This window comes from Lotus japonicus, chromosome 5 (assembly GCF_012489685.1).
Source record: "Lotus japonicus ecotype B-129 chromosome 5, LjGifu_v1.2".
Lineage (NCBI taxonomy): Eukaryota > Viridiplantae > Streptophyta > Magnoliopsida > Fabales > Fabaceae > Lotus > Lotus japonicus.
This window is the reverse complement of record NC_080045.1, coordinates 39,801,634-39,818,949: the sequence shown is the minus strand read 5'-3', so window position 1 is coordinate 39,818,949 and position 17,316 is coordinate 39,801,634. Positions and strand designations below refer to the sequence as shown.

The window sequence follows — 17,316 nt, the reverse complement described above, 5'->3', positions numbered from 1 at the left end:
AGGGTATTAGTTATGAGATAATTCATTACTTGTAGGGGCGAAATACTCTTAAGACAATGCTCTGCACGCCTCAGCCAATTTGATAAACTTGTATTATTGATGTCATTTCTTTTTATATTTCATTCTTATTGTTTTATATAAAGTTATCATATTTCTAGTGATTTTATTTTATTTTATTGTTCCAATGATTTATTAATCATAGTTTTGGTTAAATGTTTCATACAACCCTTCCCCTATTATGATTTTTATTACTTAGAATTTATTTGAACTAATTATGAAAATTAAGGTCATTATATGGCCCAAAAATTTAAAACTAGCACACCGGTGCAAGGGCTATGAGGAACCCTAACAAGGAGCGATGAGTGAAGTGGTAAGAGAGGGCGAGAAACCTAGGTATATAAGGGGTTGAATTGGTAGGTGGGAGAGAATGGTAGTAACCTAGGCGCGCCTCAAAGGGAGAAAAGAAAGGAATGAGAAGTGGTGCACCAACGGCACAATGGGACTCATATGAGCTGAAGAGGATAGATGATGAACTCTCGGTGGAGGTGAGAGAGCAATACAAGGAGAGCGTGAGGCTAGGCATAAGATTGGAAGTTCTGGCGAGGGCACAACAACCTGAGAATAATGCGAAGAACATGAACACAGAAAGGAGAAGTGTAGTGTGCATGTGGCATATTTGTAACCCAAAATATATTTGAGGATAAATTGTCATTATGTGATGATGTGTGCCCTCTATGCTAGTAGGGTATTTTTCCGCACTCATGTGCACTCAAGAGTAATTTTTTTCTTATATGTGAATCTAAAATTCTAGCCCCCACGTATCTCTAAGCTTAGAGCCACAATACAAATAATAATGTGGAGTTGTCATCCTGTAGGGTTCAAACTTCAAACCTGCCTGACTGCCTCTAAGGTATATCTCCCAGGCTCAAAGCTCTTTTACTACGTGAGCTATTTAGAGAGGAGTAGTACCTTTGAATGATTATATGATCAAAATTCAAAACCAATACACGAGTAGTAAATATAAGTATCAACTCAACTAAGAATAAGTTTTCATTATGTAAAGTTAATTGTTACACTCACACATCTCATATAGCTGCCATCAGAAGAAGGTTCTCCCGGCACCCTATCCGGGTTTAATCACCAAAAAAAACCAGGAACCCAATGTTATTTAATTGATTGGGAGTTTGAACCTGATTCAGGACTAAATAGGTACAAGCAAACATCCAATACTCCAATTAGAAATAAGACTTTGAATTTGATTCAAAGGCGTTTACTTTCAGGAATGAAGTATCTGGATTTTATTATCGTCGTCATCGTACATGATCACGTACTCTACATTATGAAAGGAAGATACAAAAGTTAAAGATTTTCACATCTTTTTTTGATAGTGAAATGAAATGGTGGTAGTACAAGCAAGACAGAAAAATTATTCAGGACCAAGCATCCAAAAATTATCACGGCCAAGCATCTGGAGAGACCCGTTCACTGATTGTAGAACCAAATTGTGGGCCCCCTTTCCTATATGAAATAAGAAACTCAGTAGGGTATCCCTTCAGCTTCTGAGGATTAATTCCAAGATCATTGAAAGTCAATGCTGCAAATGTCATCAAACAAAATGTGGGAAATGAGAGTAGAATAAAGGTTTCTATAATCATGTCCTGACAGGTATTTTTGCAATTAAAATTAAAAAAGGGAATGAAAACTGAGAGTGACTGAAAATGGAAGGTAAACAGGCCACAAGGAACATACCATTTTCTGAAACAACAGTATCTGTAGTCAAAGCACGGATCTGATCCAGATTGAATATGTTAGGAGTGGGGAGTGGAAAGGGGAGCTTATTAATTAATAATTCTCTCGGTGATGCCAATGCCTGAAATCAATCATATCCAACACAATGTTATCACAATATCTCTTCAAAGGAAAATGATTATTCCTCTCCCACGAGCAGTTAATCCAAAGCTAAAATAACAAGGAACTTTGCACCAAAATAAAATAAATCAGAAAGGGACTGAGTAATAGGGGCTCTACTCTCTCAAATCACAAATGTGACACAGGGCTAGGTACCACCTAATGTATATATTGAAAAGCAAATTAACAAAAATCTATGCGAGATTATATTTCTTATTTCACTTGGGGAACACACTGCCTTGTTGCCAGAAATCATATCCCAGCTATATAGATGTTGAAAAACTGGATAGATTAAAAAAACTTATTCAGCATGCATTGAAATTTTACAAATGTGACTCCTAGAGTTGCATAGAATACTATCTAGAAATAACCAGAGTATAACAATAACCCCACACCCACAAGGCCAAGAATATTTTCAACGGCGGCTTTCCAATTGTAAGTAGACACAACTAATCAAAAAATGAAGTGATGAACACACCTTAGCAATGGGAAAAGGAACCTTCACATATCGAGGCCATTCTCGAATGACCTCATACATAAGCTCTGCCTGCATTTAACATAAAGATTCTACATCATTTCACTGATTTTTTCTTTCACTTTTTCCCAATTAGAATCTCTTGTTTTTACAAGAAGTGAAATGTAAACAGCAACAAATATAGAGATAAAATAAATAAAATTACCAATTCATGCATAGTATAGACCTCAGGACCCCCCAATTCATAAACCTTTCCCATGCTAGTGCCATCATCCTTCAAGGCTGCAGTAAGTGCATTGGCGACATCAACAACATATACAGGCTGGATTCTGCAATGATTGCATTCGTCAGGAAAAAGTCAAGAAACATGAATTTCAACGCCAACAAGCAGAATCACTAATAATAAATTCTCTTTGGTAAAAAACATTGAAGCAGAGTAATTGCCAGATAGATTTATACATACTTTGTGCTGCCATCCCCAAACAATGGAAGAAAGCTATACTTTTTGGCAAAATGAGCCCATCGGTTTAAAATCCGATCCTCTGTACCAATCATTGTAGCAGGTTTCAAGATTGTGGCCTGTAGAGATTAATGTTAGGAATTCTGGTAGCAATGCAATTTAAAGTTAGCAAAGCGTGAAAAATCCCCCAAAGACATTCAAGTGCTATATTTTTTGGGTGTAAAGTGTAAACATTTTAAGTGCAAAATGACAAGACATGTTTCAACAGTAACAGTGCAAGTGATATTTTAATTGCTTATCACATACAATCCATCAGCACTTAAACTGAAAAAATATACTCCCTGAAGACATTTTGACAAGTAGCAACTAGCAAGTGATGCTTTCAACGGTAGATTGCTAAATAAACTCCAAAGCCTTACAAATAATGAATTAATGATAGAGCAATGTCTCTGAAGGTAATATGAGAATAGTATTATCGCATTAAAGGTATCTAGAGCAAAGAACCCCCTGAGAGACTCTCTCAGTTCACAGTTACGATGTCATTCATGCCACCCTTAACTATCCTTAGATCACCTAAGATGTCACTGGCCTGCACAGCAAGAAAGTAAATGTACCTCGGGTAATTCCCTTAAAATTGCTTCCTCTGCCGCTGCTTTAGCTCTTAGCATCCTGGAAGGAGAGGAAGGAGATGCACCTAAACAAGAAACTTGAATAAATCTCATGATACCACCATGCTCTTTGGAAATCTGCAACAACTCAGATTATTCATTATACAGCTGTTAAAGAGTCAAAAGCCAGATCAATTTAGGAGACTACAAACAATAAAACTATATAAATATTCAAACTACGCCAAACCAAGCTATACAAGGCTTCATATTAGCTTACTTAATATGTACAGATGCACTAAACATCACAGTTGTCGTATGTCTCAAAATCAATACTCAAATCCCTCAGAGATAGTTCATAAAGTTTGCAAGAGACTTTAGAGCCCACAAAAAAAAAGCTCTGTACCTCAACACTTAATAAATCTTTTAATTGATTACATACCCTAGCAAGTTGGTCAGCCATATGATAATGCACTTGCTCATAGCTGTAGTTTCTTGTCTCAAAATCCCTTCCTGCCAGCAATCAGATCAGCCAGAATGAGTGTACGAATAGAAGACAAAAGATCAACACTCTGAAACAATCAAGTTGCAGAATTACATAAAAAAATGTATACCAATAAGATTGATAACAACATTGGCCTTAGCCATCACAGCTTTTACCGAACTTTCATCTCTTGGATTGTATTTCATGGGTACAACCTGGGCATATTAATCACTGGAAGCTTCAGATGGAAATAAGACAGCACACTATTTGTCTTTCATTCGGATCAAAAAGAAAGGGAGATTATATACACATATGAAAACAGTCAAACGATACCTGTCCTAAATCCCCCATCAGTTTGAGATGACGGTGACAATCTTCAGAACCTCGGAAAGGAACTAGGACTTGAGATCCCATTTTAGCTGCAAGAGGGGATTGGCATCACCAAAGACAAGCAGTCAATACAATTAGAAAAAATGTGAAGTTAATAGCCACAACAGAATTTATTCCAATATATTTTTATATGATCCAGAAACTTACCAAGATGTTGGACAACATAACGACCAAGGAATCCAGTCGCCCCAAATACTGTAGCAACAATGCCACTGCAAAAGGAATTTATTTCAAACATTAACTAAACTATCTACCATTTGGGTATAAGCTAACAAAACTACTTTAAAAACATATCAAAACCTTCTGAACCCTTCATTTATTTATTTTTTCAAAAAAAAAATAATAACGATGGTAAAGAAGAGAAGCTTAAAGGAAAATAAAATAGACCAAGTAAAGAAGGCTAAAATAAGGTTTTAACTATCCATTAGATGTTCCTAGTTTCTAACTTCCTAGTACTTTAACGATAAGTACTACTACAGGAAACTTTTTCAAAATTGCAAGTCTTTCTAGTTTCTATTCAACCAGAACGCACAAGAACCATATTGTGTTTTCCTCCAGAAGAACAATAAACCCCAGTCTTAAAAAACTGCAGACCTACAGTAACAATGGCTTAAACTTCATACTCGAGAAACATCCATGATATAACTCCAAGAAAACATAATATTAAACATTGTAGATCCTGCCAAAAAATGACTTAGTAATAACATAAAAAATTATTTACATTGTCTGATCTTTCTTAGCGGAACCTGGTGCTATAAAGCTGCTAAAATGCGGAGTCTTGGGAAGGATCACACACATTGTGGGTTTATGGTGTAGGCAGTTGGCAGCCTTACCTTGCATTTGCAAGAGGAACCTATGACCTCCTAGTCGTACAACAGCAACATCAGCCCACAGTGGCAACCAACCGATCTTAAAATATTTTCATGAACAACAGTTCATACTAATTACTACGTAAAGCAACTTTATTCCTTGAAAGCTTTCAAATTTAGGAGACTTAATCCTACCCCATTCTATAAATTCAAGAGGTGAAAAGATCAACCATACGCCCATACAATGCTTCTAACCACACCGACACAGCCTCGACATTAATAGGAAATGGAGAAATTATCAACTTCTGCATTTACCTTCTTTTCTAGCTCATACATGTCCAGCATGGCCAAAATCCCTACCTCATAGCAACACCTACCTCGAGACTTATTCCTACATCAAGCTTCAACAATAACGATTCCTCAAAACCCATATATACTATTCATAATCATATAGTTCTCCAGAAGCTGATTCAATAAATCAAGGAGTTTCCAAACAATACAAGCCCAACCTCCTTGACCATACTCATTTCTTTCCACTCTAGTCTCCAATCATACACAATAACCTTACTTCTGAGAGCTCAGAAACACTATAATGCAACCAGCTAAACTCAAAGGGTGCTTCCATTTCCTACATTTTCCCCCATTTCTGAGGGGACCCATTTTTTTTTAACCATCAAAATGCAGGTCCTTAACCAAAAGCAACGATTTTTTGTCTCTTTTAACTAACCATATGAAAATCCAAGGATTAAAATAAATAACATAAATAGCTAGAACAATGCAACTGGTGACAAATTGAGGTTAACCTGACAGATGATCGTCCACCAGTACCCTTGCGGACGAGGTGACCCACGCCCTTGGTAGCGATGGTGGACACGAAACGTTCATGATCCGCTCCATAATCTGCAACAACAATTTGTAATCACCAATTAGCTGGAAAAAAAAAAAAAAGAGAGCTGAGAAAAAACCACGCCGGAGTTGAAGGTGGCGTACGGTGATCGGAAATTGGGTAAATTGACTTGAGCGAAGTTGAGGGTTTGAGCGATTGGTGCACTACGCGCCTCGCCATGGCCTGCATCTTACCGTGCCCCACGAACGCAACCGGAGCTGAAAGAGGAAGAGGAAGAGAGAGATGGAGGAGAGTACAGAAATGCGATGTGTAGTTGAATGGAGGAGAGATTAAGGTGGGCTCGAATTTCCTTTTGGCCCAGATCTGTGTTTGTTCAGCACTATTGGGCTGTGAAGGCTTTCTATCATTTTTCACCCACCAACATAAATTCACACTCCCGACTTAAATCCCGGAAATTTTTACTTTCGAGATTTAAATCTCGGGACGTTAAAGCGTGTCAAAACATGTTGGTGGGTCAGAAATTGAACACCTATTTGTGGATTTGTGGATGTGATTGTGAGTTCAATTTCTCTCCCCACAATCAATTTCTTTTTGGAAGATGCTGGATGTTATGAAAATCATCTCAATGAAAAGTACGAAATCTGATGTGAAACTCCTATTAGCTATTGATCTTCCTTCCTTGGTGTATGGTTATTTTCTCTCTCATGATCTGAACGGTTATTATATGCTTCGTATCCGTTTTGTCAAAAAAATTCGAGATATATAGCATTGTTGTTTCTTTTTTCTTTTAATGTAGTAAAATAGTTATAATGTCCTCAATTAAGGGTTTTGAAATCTAGGAACATGTGAGGACTTAATATAAGGGGGAAAACCTGAACATATAAGTCAGAGAGGAGTTGCCAGGGCCGGCCCTGGGCCTGTGCAAGCAGGCCCACAGCCCAGGGCCTCCAAAAAGAAAGGGCCTCCAAAAAAAAATTCACATTAAACTTTCCCTAAAAAACAATTTAGTTATAATAATTAATGTTCAAGATGTTATTAATGACTTTAGCTGGTCTAGTGGTTAGTAACTGTTTATGTTACTTTTATGTACCGGGTTCAAATCTCAGGCCAGTTGCCAAACAAACCATTTCCATGTCTAAGGTTATGGGAGCTAATGTTCCCAGTATAAAAAGTTACATGTTTCAGAATCTTAAAAGCTTAGGCGTAAAAGTTCTCAACTATGTGTTCTGGGTTTTTTATTCCCGAAACACAAATTCAAACACTTTACTGAACTTCAAAACCCGGTATTGTTTAAGGATAAGAATTTTGGGTTTTAAATATATAATTCAAATGTTGGAAATTTTAAGTTTCTCACTTTTGTGCTTTCAAAATCATTTCATATCTTCATAAACTCCAAAACAATAGAACATAAAATAAACATGGAACTAAACTTGTTTAGATTTAAGAGTGAGAGGACTTAATTAACTCGAAAAAATCAAGAGGCTCGAAATCCCCTAGTTAAAACTAGAGATAAGAAAATGTAATTAAGTCTTTATCTTTTTTATATGAGAATTATTTTTAAGTTTTAACATTTAGATTTTTTTCTATCCAAACGAGTAAATTTAAATTACATTTTTGTTTCTCAAAGTATCTCAAAGTTGGCAATCATGAAACTAATGCTAAAAATAGTCTTATAGATACCACCTAATATAAGATATAAAGTGCGATAAATTGAGGGATCCATTTAAATTTTATTGAAGAGTTGTTGGGTTGTAGTATAATATTAGTTGGATCACTTAGAGTAAAAAAACTGATGCCTATATGAACAATATAAAGAATGATATAAGTTCGGGTTTGTCAACTTCCATGAGTTAGCATTGATAGAGATGCTCTTAGGGGTGACGTTTGTCAAAAAGTTAAAATGAAACAAAACACACTACTATTTTTTTCTGAGCACAGAATATCCACCGCCGATAGCAGTGACTAATTCTCTCACTGCGGGTGCTCGCACTAAACGGTAAACATCTAGTGATAAACAAGACAATACGATACAAAAAAAGCTAGTACATTTTGGTTCCACCTTAACTAGATCCAAAATGCAACATTATATTGCAGAGGAAGCATTACTAAGCTAATGATGACACTGTTCAAAGCAGTTAATTACATTGTCAATGATGATGATATGAAATCTGATCAAATATGCAGAAGAGGTTGACAAAAAAAAAAGGCAGAACAGAAAAGTTATCCAATCCAATATACCATTTTTTAGGGGATAACAAAGGTAGGGTAGGCGGGTGGAGTCAAAATCCCAGCCCTGAAATGGTCTTAATTCTGAATCACTACTACAAAGAAAACGTGGAAATGTGGAATACACAAAACTAGTTCTGACTCTACACTACTTTTCCCCTAAACAGCCTAATGTCTCAAAACTACTTGATTGTACATTATTCAACCCAATTCAGACTCCTCATGTTTTACTTCCCGGTAACAGATCATCTTATTTTCCGTAACAAAGCATGCAAACCATGCATGAATTCCTCAATTTCTCCCACTGCAAGGAGCGCTTGATCGATAAGTACTTGTGGATGCTTATGTTTCTGCATGTGTCAGAGCAATAGTGCCAGCAACTGGCGCAACGTTACTGTTTTCAACCTATGTAATGTCTTGCTCTCTTGCTGCCGCCATCTGTTAAGGTTCTTCAACGCTTTCTGGATTCGACCCCTAACTTCGAAGGTTTTCTGGCATTTTCATCTGATTCAAAAATCTGGCATGCTACTTGATCGGGATGAATATTCCGTCACCAACTTCAGAAACATGGATGCCTTATCCTCTAATAGCCGTAATGGAGTGTCAAATTCCGCAACTCGACCTGTAAACAAAATGTCGAAATTTAACTTTATGAGCACAAAATAGTGAACCATAAATAAACCATTGCCAAACATCCCAATGACACAGTGAATTTTGCAGTAACTTGAAGTGAGCAGAAAAATGTGGCCACACTCAGAAATTGAACACGCTAACAATGATCTCTCTGGTATTTGTTCAGAGAAAGACTAGATTGATTTGATACAAATTATATAACAAGATCTAGCATTGACAAAGCAGAATCTGCAAGATGATGAATGTTAATTCTCAAATATGATTGAAAATTATTTTTTATCAGCACATGGATGATATTTTAACACTTGACTTTAACAAGATTCATTTTATAGTGTCAGACAATGAAAAGTCTGAAGGTGTATTACTGTAGAAAAGAAGACCCGAAAATAAGATGCAACTATACTCACCATCACTGAGGACCAGAACTAGATCACTGTCAATCACAGTAGGAATACGATGTGCAATCGTGCACACAGTGCAGTCTCTAAACTCTTGTCGAATAACCTTCTGGATAAGATTATCAGTGGCAGTGTCAACAGATGCGGTTGCTTCATCAAGTACAAGTATCTTTGATTTCTTAAGCAGCGCTCGGCCAAGAGAAACAAGTTGCCGCTGCCCTACGCTCCAATTATCTCCATTTTCTAGCACTGCATATTTGAAATGAATCTTAAGATAGTTCCACTTGTGCCGAAATATTTTTTCTTTTCCTTATTCAGTTTTAGGGGGTTGGGGAAGAAAAGGTACAGCACATATTTCAGTTTTTGGGGCTTCTTACCTGGAGTGTCAAGCTTCTCTTCTTTCTCAAGGATGATCTCTCCAAGCTGAGACTTATCTAGTGCCTGCAAAAAGTTAAATTTCGAGCCATCAAAGCAGAGTACAGCCTCCTTCTACCATTTAAGTAGCTATCACAATTTTCAAAATTAAAGGACTGTTGGACTATTCTCTTATACTATGAGATCTTGCTTAGAAAGTGAGTTTGTAAATAAATCATCTAGAAACAAGATAGCATTAATCAGAACAGTAAAAACACAAATACCTTGTAATTAAATGAATAAAAAAATTGATAAAAAAAAATTAAATGAATAAAAATGGTCCAAGCAATACCAACCTCCCAAATCTCTTTATCAGAGTGCTCTTCGAGAGGATCAAGATTGCCTCGAATGGTGCCTTCAAATAAGGTTGGATCTTGTGGTATGATACTTAGATGGCTTCGAAGGTCATGAAGGCCAATCCCTGAAATATTAATGTTGTCTATGAGGATACTCCCAGATGTCGGTTCAACCAATCGAAACAATGCTTGAATCAAGGTAGATTTTCCGCTGCCAGTTCGTCCAACTATTCCAATCTTCTTCCCACCAGGAAATGTGCAGGATACTCCGTGAAGGACCAAAGGAAGATTTTCCTTGTAGCGGACCTTCAAAAGAGAAAGAGTTTGGGGGATGTGGTGCATCATCATGAGAAAGAGGCAATTGCAATAGAAAACTCATAATAAAGGTTTTGATGCATGGCACATTGCTAAGAGCATGGTTTAAACACTAGTGTTGTGTAACAAGCAAAAACATAGGAGATAATTCCACCTCTAAGGAAAAAAAAGAGTAAAATGATTAAAAATGAAATTAAAGACAATAGAGCAAGCATGGACTTCTTAGTGCAAAACAGAACATAGAGCATACTTAATGTGAAACTGAGTGCGGTACCTTTAGATCAATTAATTGGATTGTCCCATTTTCAGGCCAAGTGGATGTAGGGCGAAAATCTTCAATAACTGAAGGTGCTTCACTAGGAACTTGGCTGTATTGATAAATTCTTTCAATAGATATAATTTTGTTTTCAAGTTTGCAAAAGCTTAGTATCCACCGTGATAGACGTGAATTCAAATTCAGGCCATATGTCACAGCAAGTCCAGCCATACCTACAAAGAAAAGTAATAATGATTAGCAAAACATCGTTTCATATTTCATGCTGCATGATTTTGAACCATCACTTTAGCCCTTTCCTTTTACACAAACTAATACCATATACACCCACTAGAAGCTGAACTAAAATGCAAGAGTAGTCATAGACCAAACCATGAATTATCAGCAGGCTATTAAAACATGATGCACTAATTCAACAGTGAAGACCTGAGTCTTAACAGTGTTGTTAAATAGCGGCTATAGAAAGATACACAAGAGAATAAAGATACAGAATCAGCTGTAGTTAAAAAAGGTTCACACTTGATAACATAATAATGGTTCCACAATAAATACCTTGAGCTTCACTTTTTCATGCTCCTGGTCTCAGTAATTGGAGATGGAACCATGAGAGGGAGAAGAGAATAGTACTCATGGAGAGAAAGAGAGAGAGAGAGAAGCAATTCAAGGACCAACCATTTTGATTCAACTGATTTGTAAATGAGTAGATACAAGAGTGTTTTATAGAGAATAATAGAAGCTAGTGGAAGTTTAACCACGTACCAATCTAACTCACTCAACTGAAAACTTACAACCAGTGAAACTAACAACTGGGGAAGTTAAACCAACAAATTAACAGATTAATTAGTAAATAGAAAAACAAGCTAACTGAAACCTTTCTCCTCTGTTACTTGGCGCATGCAACAAAACTTAATTAGAAGTGATTATTTACTGGTAATACCTCTTAATAAACTATATAACTTAATCCTCCCGGATTACACATATCATTTATGAAATAGGGAGCCAAAAGTAATCAGAACGAAATACTCACTGGGGTCAATGTTTCCACGGGGAAAGCTCACTAGTAATACCATGCAGAAAGAAAACACAAAGGTTGAGAGTAATTCCATGCGCAGGCAGAGCCACTCAATAGCTGCAATACTGCAGAAGAATGGTCGTGCGAAACAGTCCAGAAGATAGAGGTTCCTCTTCATGAACCTTTTTTCTTGTCCAAAACCTCTGATGGTGGCTGCTCCAGCAATTGATTCACCAAAAAGTTGAATAATTGGAGATTTTTGGATGCTTACAATACGTACCAGTTCCCTTGAGGAAGCCATGTAGTATTTCTGCAAGGAATTAGTTGATGGTACATTTAACTATTTAAGTCACAAACTTGGTGGAAGGCAAACAGAAAAGAAAGATGCAATGTATTAATGGAGGATTTCTAGTCTTTTGTCATTGTAAATTCTCTTCCCCCTTTGAATATTGTTTTCTTCTAAAGAAGAAAACAGCGTGAGGGATAGGTACTTTACGATACATAAACCTTATTTTAAGAACACATAACTCATTTTCTTTTGCCTTTCTTTAAAAGCAGGAAGATCGGTAAAATTTAAGCTGGAAGATCTCTAATTACCTGCATCCACAAACAAACAACAGCCATTGGGACTACTAGGAGCAAAACTTGCCATGTAACTTCTGTCATTACAGCAACAATGCCAATAAGCTGTATTGTAGATGAAGCAAAACCTCCAAGTCTAAAAGGAATGTCAAGATCCACGACACTTTGATCAACTGAAACCTGATGGGATGTGGATAATCCATTAGATGATGTACATCACATAAATTGAAAGATAGAAAAACAAAAAGAGGGGAGAAACAAGAAAACTTACACGATTTAAGATCCTTCCAGCTGGTGTAGAGTCAAAGAAAGACATTGGTGCACGGAAAATACTTCTAAGCATGTTGAAAAATAGCTTCTGTGCAGATGCTAGGCCAAATGTAGCCACGAGAACAGCCCTTACAAATATGAACAATGAGCTGCCAAAAGCAAGGCCCATGTAAACAAGAAGAAGAACCATGGGAGTTACTTTGGGTTGGTCTCCCTCTGTCTGAGGATTTGCCCATGCCATCCACCAATTACTAGCGATCTGAAGGAACTGAAATAATGTTTGTGCAATGATTATGAGGGGAATCAACAAGCCTTTATACGCTGCAGCCATGTAGGACAAGTACACCTTCATGTTGACTCTACCTCTAACCCTCTCCTCTTCCTGAACAAGCTGTTTTGTTCTTGAGCGTTTTGCTTTCTTCTTCTCCTTAATTGCTTTCTTATCTGATGAACCCTTTTGAACTTCCTTTGCCAAACAGTCAATATCATTTACTGAGGAAATGGAATTCTTACTGGTTATAGTGGATTCATCCAAGGACACATTTTCATCTGAATCTTCTGAGGAGTGAGTAGGAATGTCCATAGCCTCAATTGCTTCATGGTGAGCTGAAACTAGAGTTCTAAAATCTGTTCCTGCCTGTAAAAGATCATCATACTTCCCTGCCTGTATGATTTGGCCTTCTCTAAGAACCTTCAAATTGAAAACATAAATTGGAAAATTATTTTCACTTCATATCAAACACATTATCATACTCAAATAATTAAAAGAGGATTCTTCTTAGTCCTTGAAAAATGTATTTATGAATAAAGGTAAATTACATATGTTGACAATAAAAGGGACCAGAGATCAACGTTATAACAATGCAATTCATCTGAAAATTAAAAGAAAATATTTTTGTATGTATCACTGATACATTCAGTTACCATGATGATCAATTTATACAAGTTTCACACAGGGGGAAACTGCTGTAAAACAGAACAATATCTAGGGAATGGATGCAGGAGTTCCATCACTACATAAGCAGCTTCACTCCTTAGCCTTGTACAGATCAATTTCATATGGACCCACAAGCCTGGACATTTCCTCTAACCTTGTTTTTGCAGCCATCAAAATCTCATGTTAAATTCTATGTCATAACATTAATTTCACGAAATCAATCCTATACTTTATATATGTTTCATTATCATATTCTGAAGCAGTAAAGATTTTACTGTGTATACTTGTCAAATTCTACACCTTTTTTTCAAATTGAATAGTAAAAAAAAGTCAAAACCCATAATTCAAAACATAAGACGTAAACATAAGTGCAACCTTGAAACTTTGATATGCCTAATGAATCTGTCCTGAACCCATATAGTAATATAAAGAGAAAGAATTAAGAAGCCAACCATGACAAGAGGGGAGAAACAATCCATCAGACTGAACTAGTAGAAAGCAACTCCGACCCCCTGATCATGCAGGTAATATATAACTCAAATGCAAAATAGTTGTAATATAATTTAAAATAATTAAAAAAACATACACATGAACACATGAACAAGGCCTCTTAAGAATTTCATAAATGCATGAACGTGTGAGACAAAGCCACACTGTCATACCAGTATCATATCAGCAGCAGGAAGAAATTCAACTTGATGGGTCACGAAAATAACTGTTTTATCTGCTAGTGCATTCAATACATACTCCTGCAGTGACATATCACAGATTAAGCCAACCCCAATTCATTTAAACAGCATCATTATTTCAAAGTTTAAGAAAAACTAACTCTGAATAATTCTGATCCAGTGTGGGCATCAACTGCACTGAAGGGATCATCAAGGAGATAAATATCTGCATCTTGGTAGAGTGCTCGTGCAAGCTGAATCCGCTGCTTTTGGCCACCACTCAAGTTTATACCTCTATCGCCAATAATTGTTTGGTCTCCATGTGAGAAGAGTTCTAGGTCCTTTTTCAGTGAACAAGCATGAAGAACACTCTTGTACTTTGGTTTGTCCATATGGTTGCCAAACAGGATATTTTCTTCTATATTTCCTGACTGTATCCATGCTGATTGAGGGACATATGCAGCTGAACCACACACTCTTACCTGCAAAATAAACCAATTCATTTTGTAAACTGATATAAATAGAGTATTTCTAATACCAATGGACAAACACAAAAACAATAAGGATGGAATTCTATCCCTAAGAATAATAACATACTTCACCAGAAAGCTTGGGAATCTCTCCAAGGATGCAAGAAAGAAAACTTGATTTCCCAGAACCAACTACGCCACAAACAGCCACCCTCATCCCCTTTTCTACTTTCATATGTATTCCCGATAGAGTTGGCCTAGACGAATAAGAGTCCCAGGAGAAGACACCATCCTCAATATCTACGGCAATGTTAGAAATGCCACATGGCAAGACGATAGTTGCATCTTCCTGCAATTCTTCATCTTGCAGGAAACCAGATAAGCGATCAAGAGAAACCTTTGTCTGAGCCATGGTTGACACCAAGTCAGGAAAATTTCTGAGAGGTTCTTGGAGGATCCTGAAAGTAGCTAGAGCAGAGAGAACACCACCTGCAGTCAGCTCACCACCCAACAATATGCAAGTAGCAAAAGTGACTGCTGAAACAAATATAGGGGAGCTCCAGAATAAGAAAGTTATGCAAGCTTGAGAATATAGTGCTTTCCGAAGCCACTTAAACTCTACTCCACGCATTTCCTCCAATTTTATTCGATATCTGTCCTCCCAAGCTTGCAGCTTTAGAATCCTCATATTCCTCAGACACTCAGATGTTTTTCTCATTCTTTCATCCTTAGCAGCCATCAATTTGTCTTGATACTCTTCTTGTATCCTAGCCACAGGAATAGTGACAACAATGGAAACGATTGTAGCAATCAATGTTGCCACACAAGCAATTCCAACATTCTTGTACAAAATTACAAGAGCAAGAGCAATCTGCAGAGGAAGCATCCACATGTCATGAAGATACCAAGAGTAGTCCCCTACCCTCTGAACATCAACAGCCATGTAGTTGACAATCTCCCCACTTGTGTGACTTTGCTTGGCAAAGCTTGAGAGTCTGAGACCCTTTCTGTATACCATTGCAGTTAGAGCTGACCTGACATGCATACCCATGATGTCTACTCCTAGATACCATTGGCGAGTTGTCAAGGTCTCCACAAGCTTTGCCACGAAGAATATACCCGTAAGGACATATCCCTCATTAGGGAAAGTCTCTTTGCCACCCAAGTAATCAACAAAGTAACTTATCATGTATGGACCAACATATGACACCAATGTATTCAGACCAGCAAAGATGGCATTCAGAGCTGCCTCCCTCCAGAATGACTTGAGAATTGCCCAAGCTAATGAAGGCTGCTTAGAAGGGTTTTCAGCCTTCAATCTCTCCCAGTTAGATTTCAAAATCTTGTAACTGGTCTTGGTTCGATCTCTTGGCGCAATAAGGGGTATGTCCTTAAGCTCAAGCGGTCTCTTCGCGCCAATGGAAAGAAGCGGGTTCAGCCAAGAAAGAGTAGCCAAGCTAAAAAGTCCAGCATCCCTGTAAGGAGTAACCTTGAGACACCCCGGTTCTTCTTCAACAAGTAATGGCTCTTGAAGATCAGAGATCCTACAAACTTGTATACCAGTAACACCCCTAATTGCTACTACACACAAAAAGGCAAGAGCTGGGGTGACAGCAAAATTAGCAACAGCATGAGAAGAGAGGTGCTTGGAACCTTCCACCCAAAATCCTCTCCCATCAACATATAAAGTACACAAGCAAATAGCAAATGAAAAAAACCACCAAACTCTCAACAAAAATGGAAACTTCTCTGCCTCCTTGAATTTGCAATACAAAGCCGAGAAGCTCAACACAAACCAAGCTAAACCCTGAGCTGCTGGCACAGAGAGAAGATACCAATCCACATCTTTCCCACTAGCCTCACCCCAAATCAAAGAACCCCCATCAAACCCCAACACCAAGACTTGCACAAACAGAACATAGAAACAACACAACACAGAAAACTTGAACCCTGCACCGATTCGAACATCATGTATTTCTCCACTAATAACACTGCAAATCGGGCTGGCATCACCGGTGGTGCTGTCCTTACCAATCCGAACTCGACCCTTGTACACAAGAATCCGTCTCACCGATACAACAAAGAGAAACAACAGAACAAGAGTCAGGTTCACGCATATTGCTGCAAGTTCCAACACAGGCAAACCCAGGATCGTGTTCGAAAGGACAATCGACGATCCTGAAGAAGAAGTTGAAGCTGAGATTTTATCGAGAAATTGCAAGAGACCCATTATTGGGGTATCGATGATGATGAAGCGAAGATAGAAATAGAATCAGAAGAAGCAAATGCGTGAATTTGGAGGCAGATTCAGCTGACACATTGCACATTGAAAAATGAAAAGATTATCACCAACCCGGGATAAGAACAGCGAGGAGAGAAGAGAGATTTATAGAGAGAGAAAAACAGTCAGTTCTGTAATGATATATATATCCAACAATGGAAAGAGAGGAAGAGAAGGAGTAAAAAAATCAAATTTTGAAGATAGAATCAGATACCCAATGGAGAAAAATACAGAATTCCCCAACTGGGTATCGTCGATATTGTGCTGCAGATTGCCGAGGAGGCAAGCTTGTGATCAATGCAATGGTGAGAGAGAACAATGAAGAGAGAGAAAGCTCTCTTGTTCTGTCTTATAATATAATTGTTCTTTGATTCCGTGTGTTTGTTAGCGCACCAAGTTCCGTGTGAGAACGAGAAACCTTGCACCAGGTGCTGCAATTCACTTTCGGTTAAAGAAGCCAAAAAGGTCAAGACAAAATGACACATTAGTTCAACAAGATCATATTCCCTTTCAGCTTCTTTTTTTGCTATATATGATGATTTTTCGCATGTTTGGGTTTCAG

General features: G+C 37.5%; 2 protein-coding genes across 2 annotated transcripts; both read right to left on the bottom strand.

The window, feature by feature from the left end:
- Nucleotides 1-1,235: 1,235 nt before the first annotated feature.
- LOC130716897 (NADH dehydrogenase [ubiquinone] 1 alpha subcomplex subunit 9, mitochondrial) lies at nt 1,236-6,296 on the bottom strand. The gene is made up of 12 exons (XM_057566934.1): nt 6,122-6,296; nt 5,935-6,031; nt 4,470-4,534; nt 4,266-4,351; nt 4,063-4,147; nt 3,891-3,961; nt 3,458-3,589; nt 2,847-2,962; nt 2,589-2,712; nt 2,387-2,455; nt 1,750-1,870; nt 1,236-1,594 (listed from the first exon to the last, which is right to left on the bottom strand). Exons 1-12 carry the CDS (start codon nt 6,204-6,206, stop codon nt 1,455-1,457), a joined length of 1,191 nt encoding a protein of 396 aa, XP_057422917.1. The 5' UTR covers nt 6,207-6,296; the 3' UTR covers nt 1,236-1,454.
- Nucleotides 6,297-8,182: 1,886 nt separating this feature from the next.
- LOC130716895 (ABC transporter C family member 5-like) lies at nt 8,183-17,116 on the bottom strand. Its single transcript, XM_057566933.1, has 11 exons — nt 14,601-17,116; nt 14,165-14,485; nt 13,998-14,084; nt 12,400-13,089; nt 12,144-12,308; nt 11,562-11,856; nt 10,535-10,749; nt 9,946-10,251; nt 9,613-9,676; nt 9,245-9,484; nt 8,183-8,826 (listed from the first exon to the last, which is right to left on the bottom strand). The coding sequence occupies exons 1-11, from the start codon at nt 16,701-16,703 to the stop codon at nt 8,714-8,716; spliced, it is 4,599 nt and encodes a 1,532-aa protein (XP_057422916.1). The 5' UTR covers nt 16,704-17,116; the 3' UTR covers nt 8,183-8,713.
- Between the last annotated feature and the right edge of the window lie 200 nt (nt 17,117-17,316).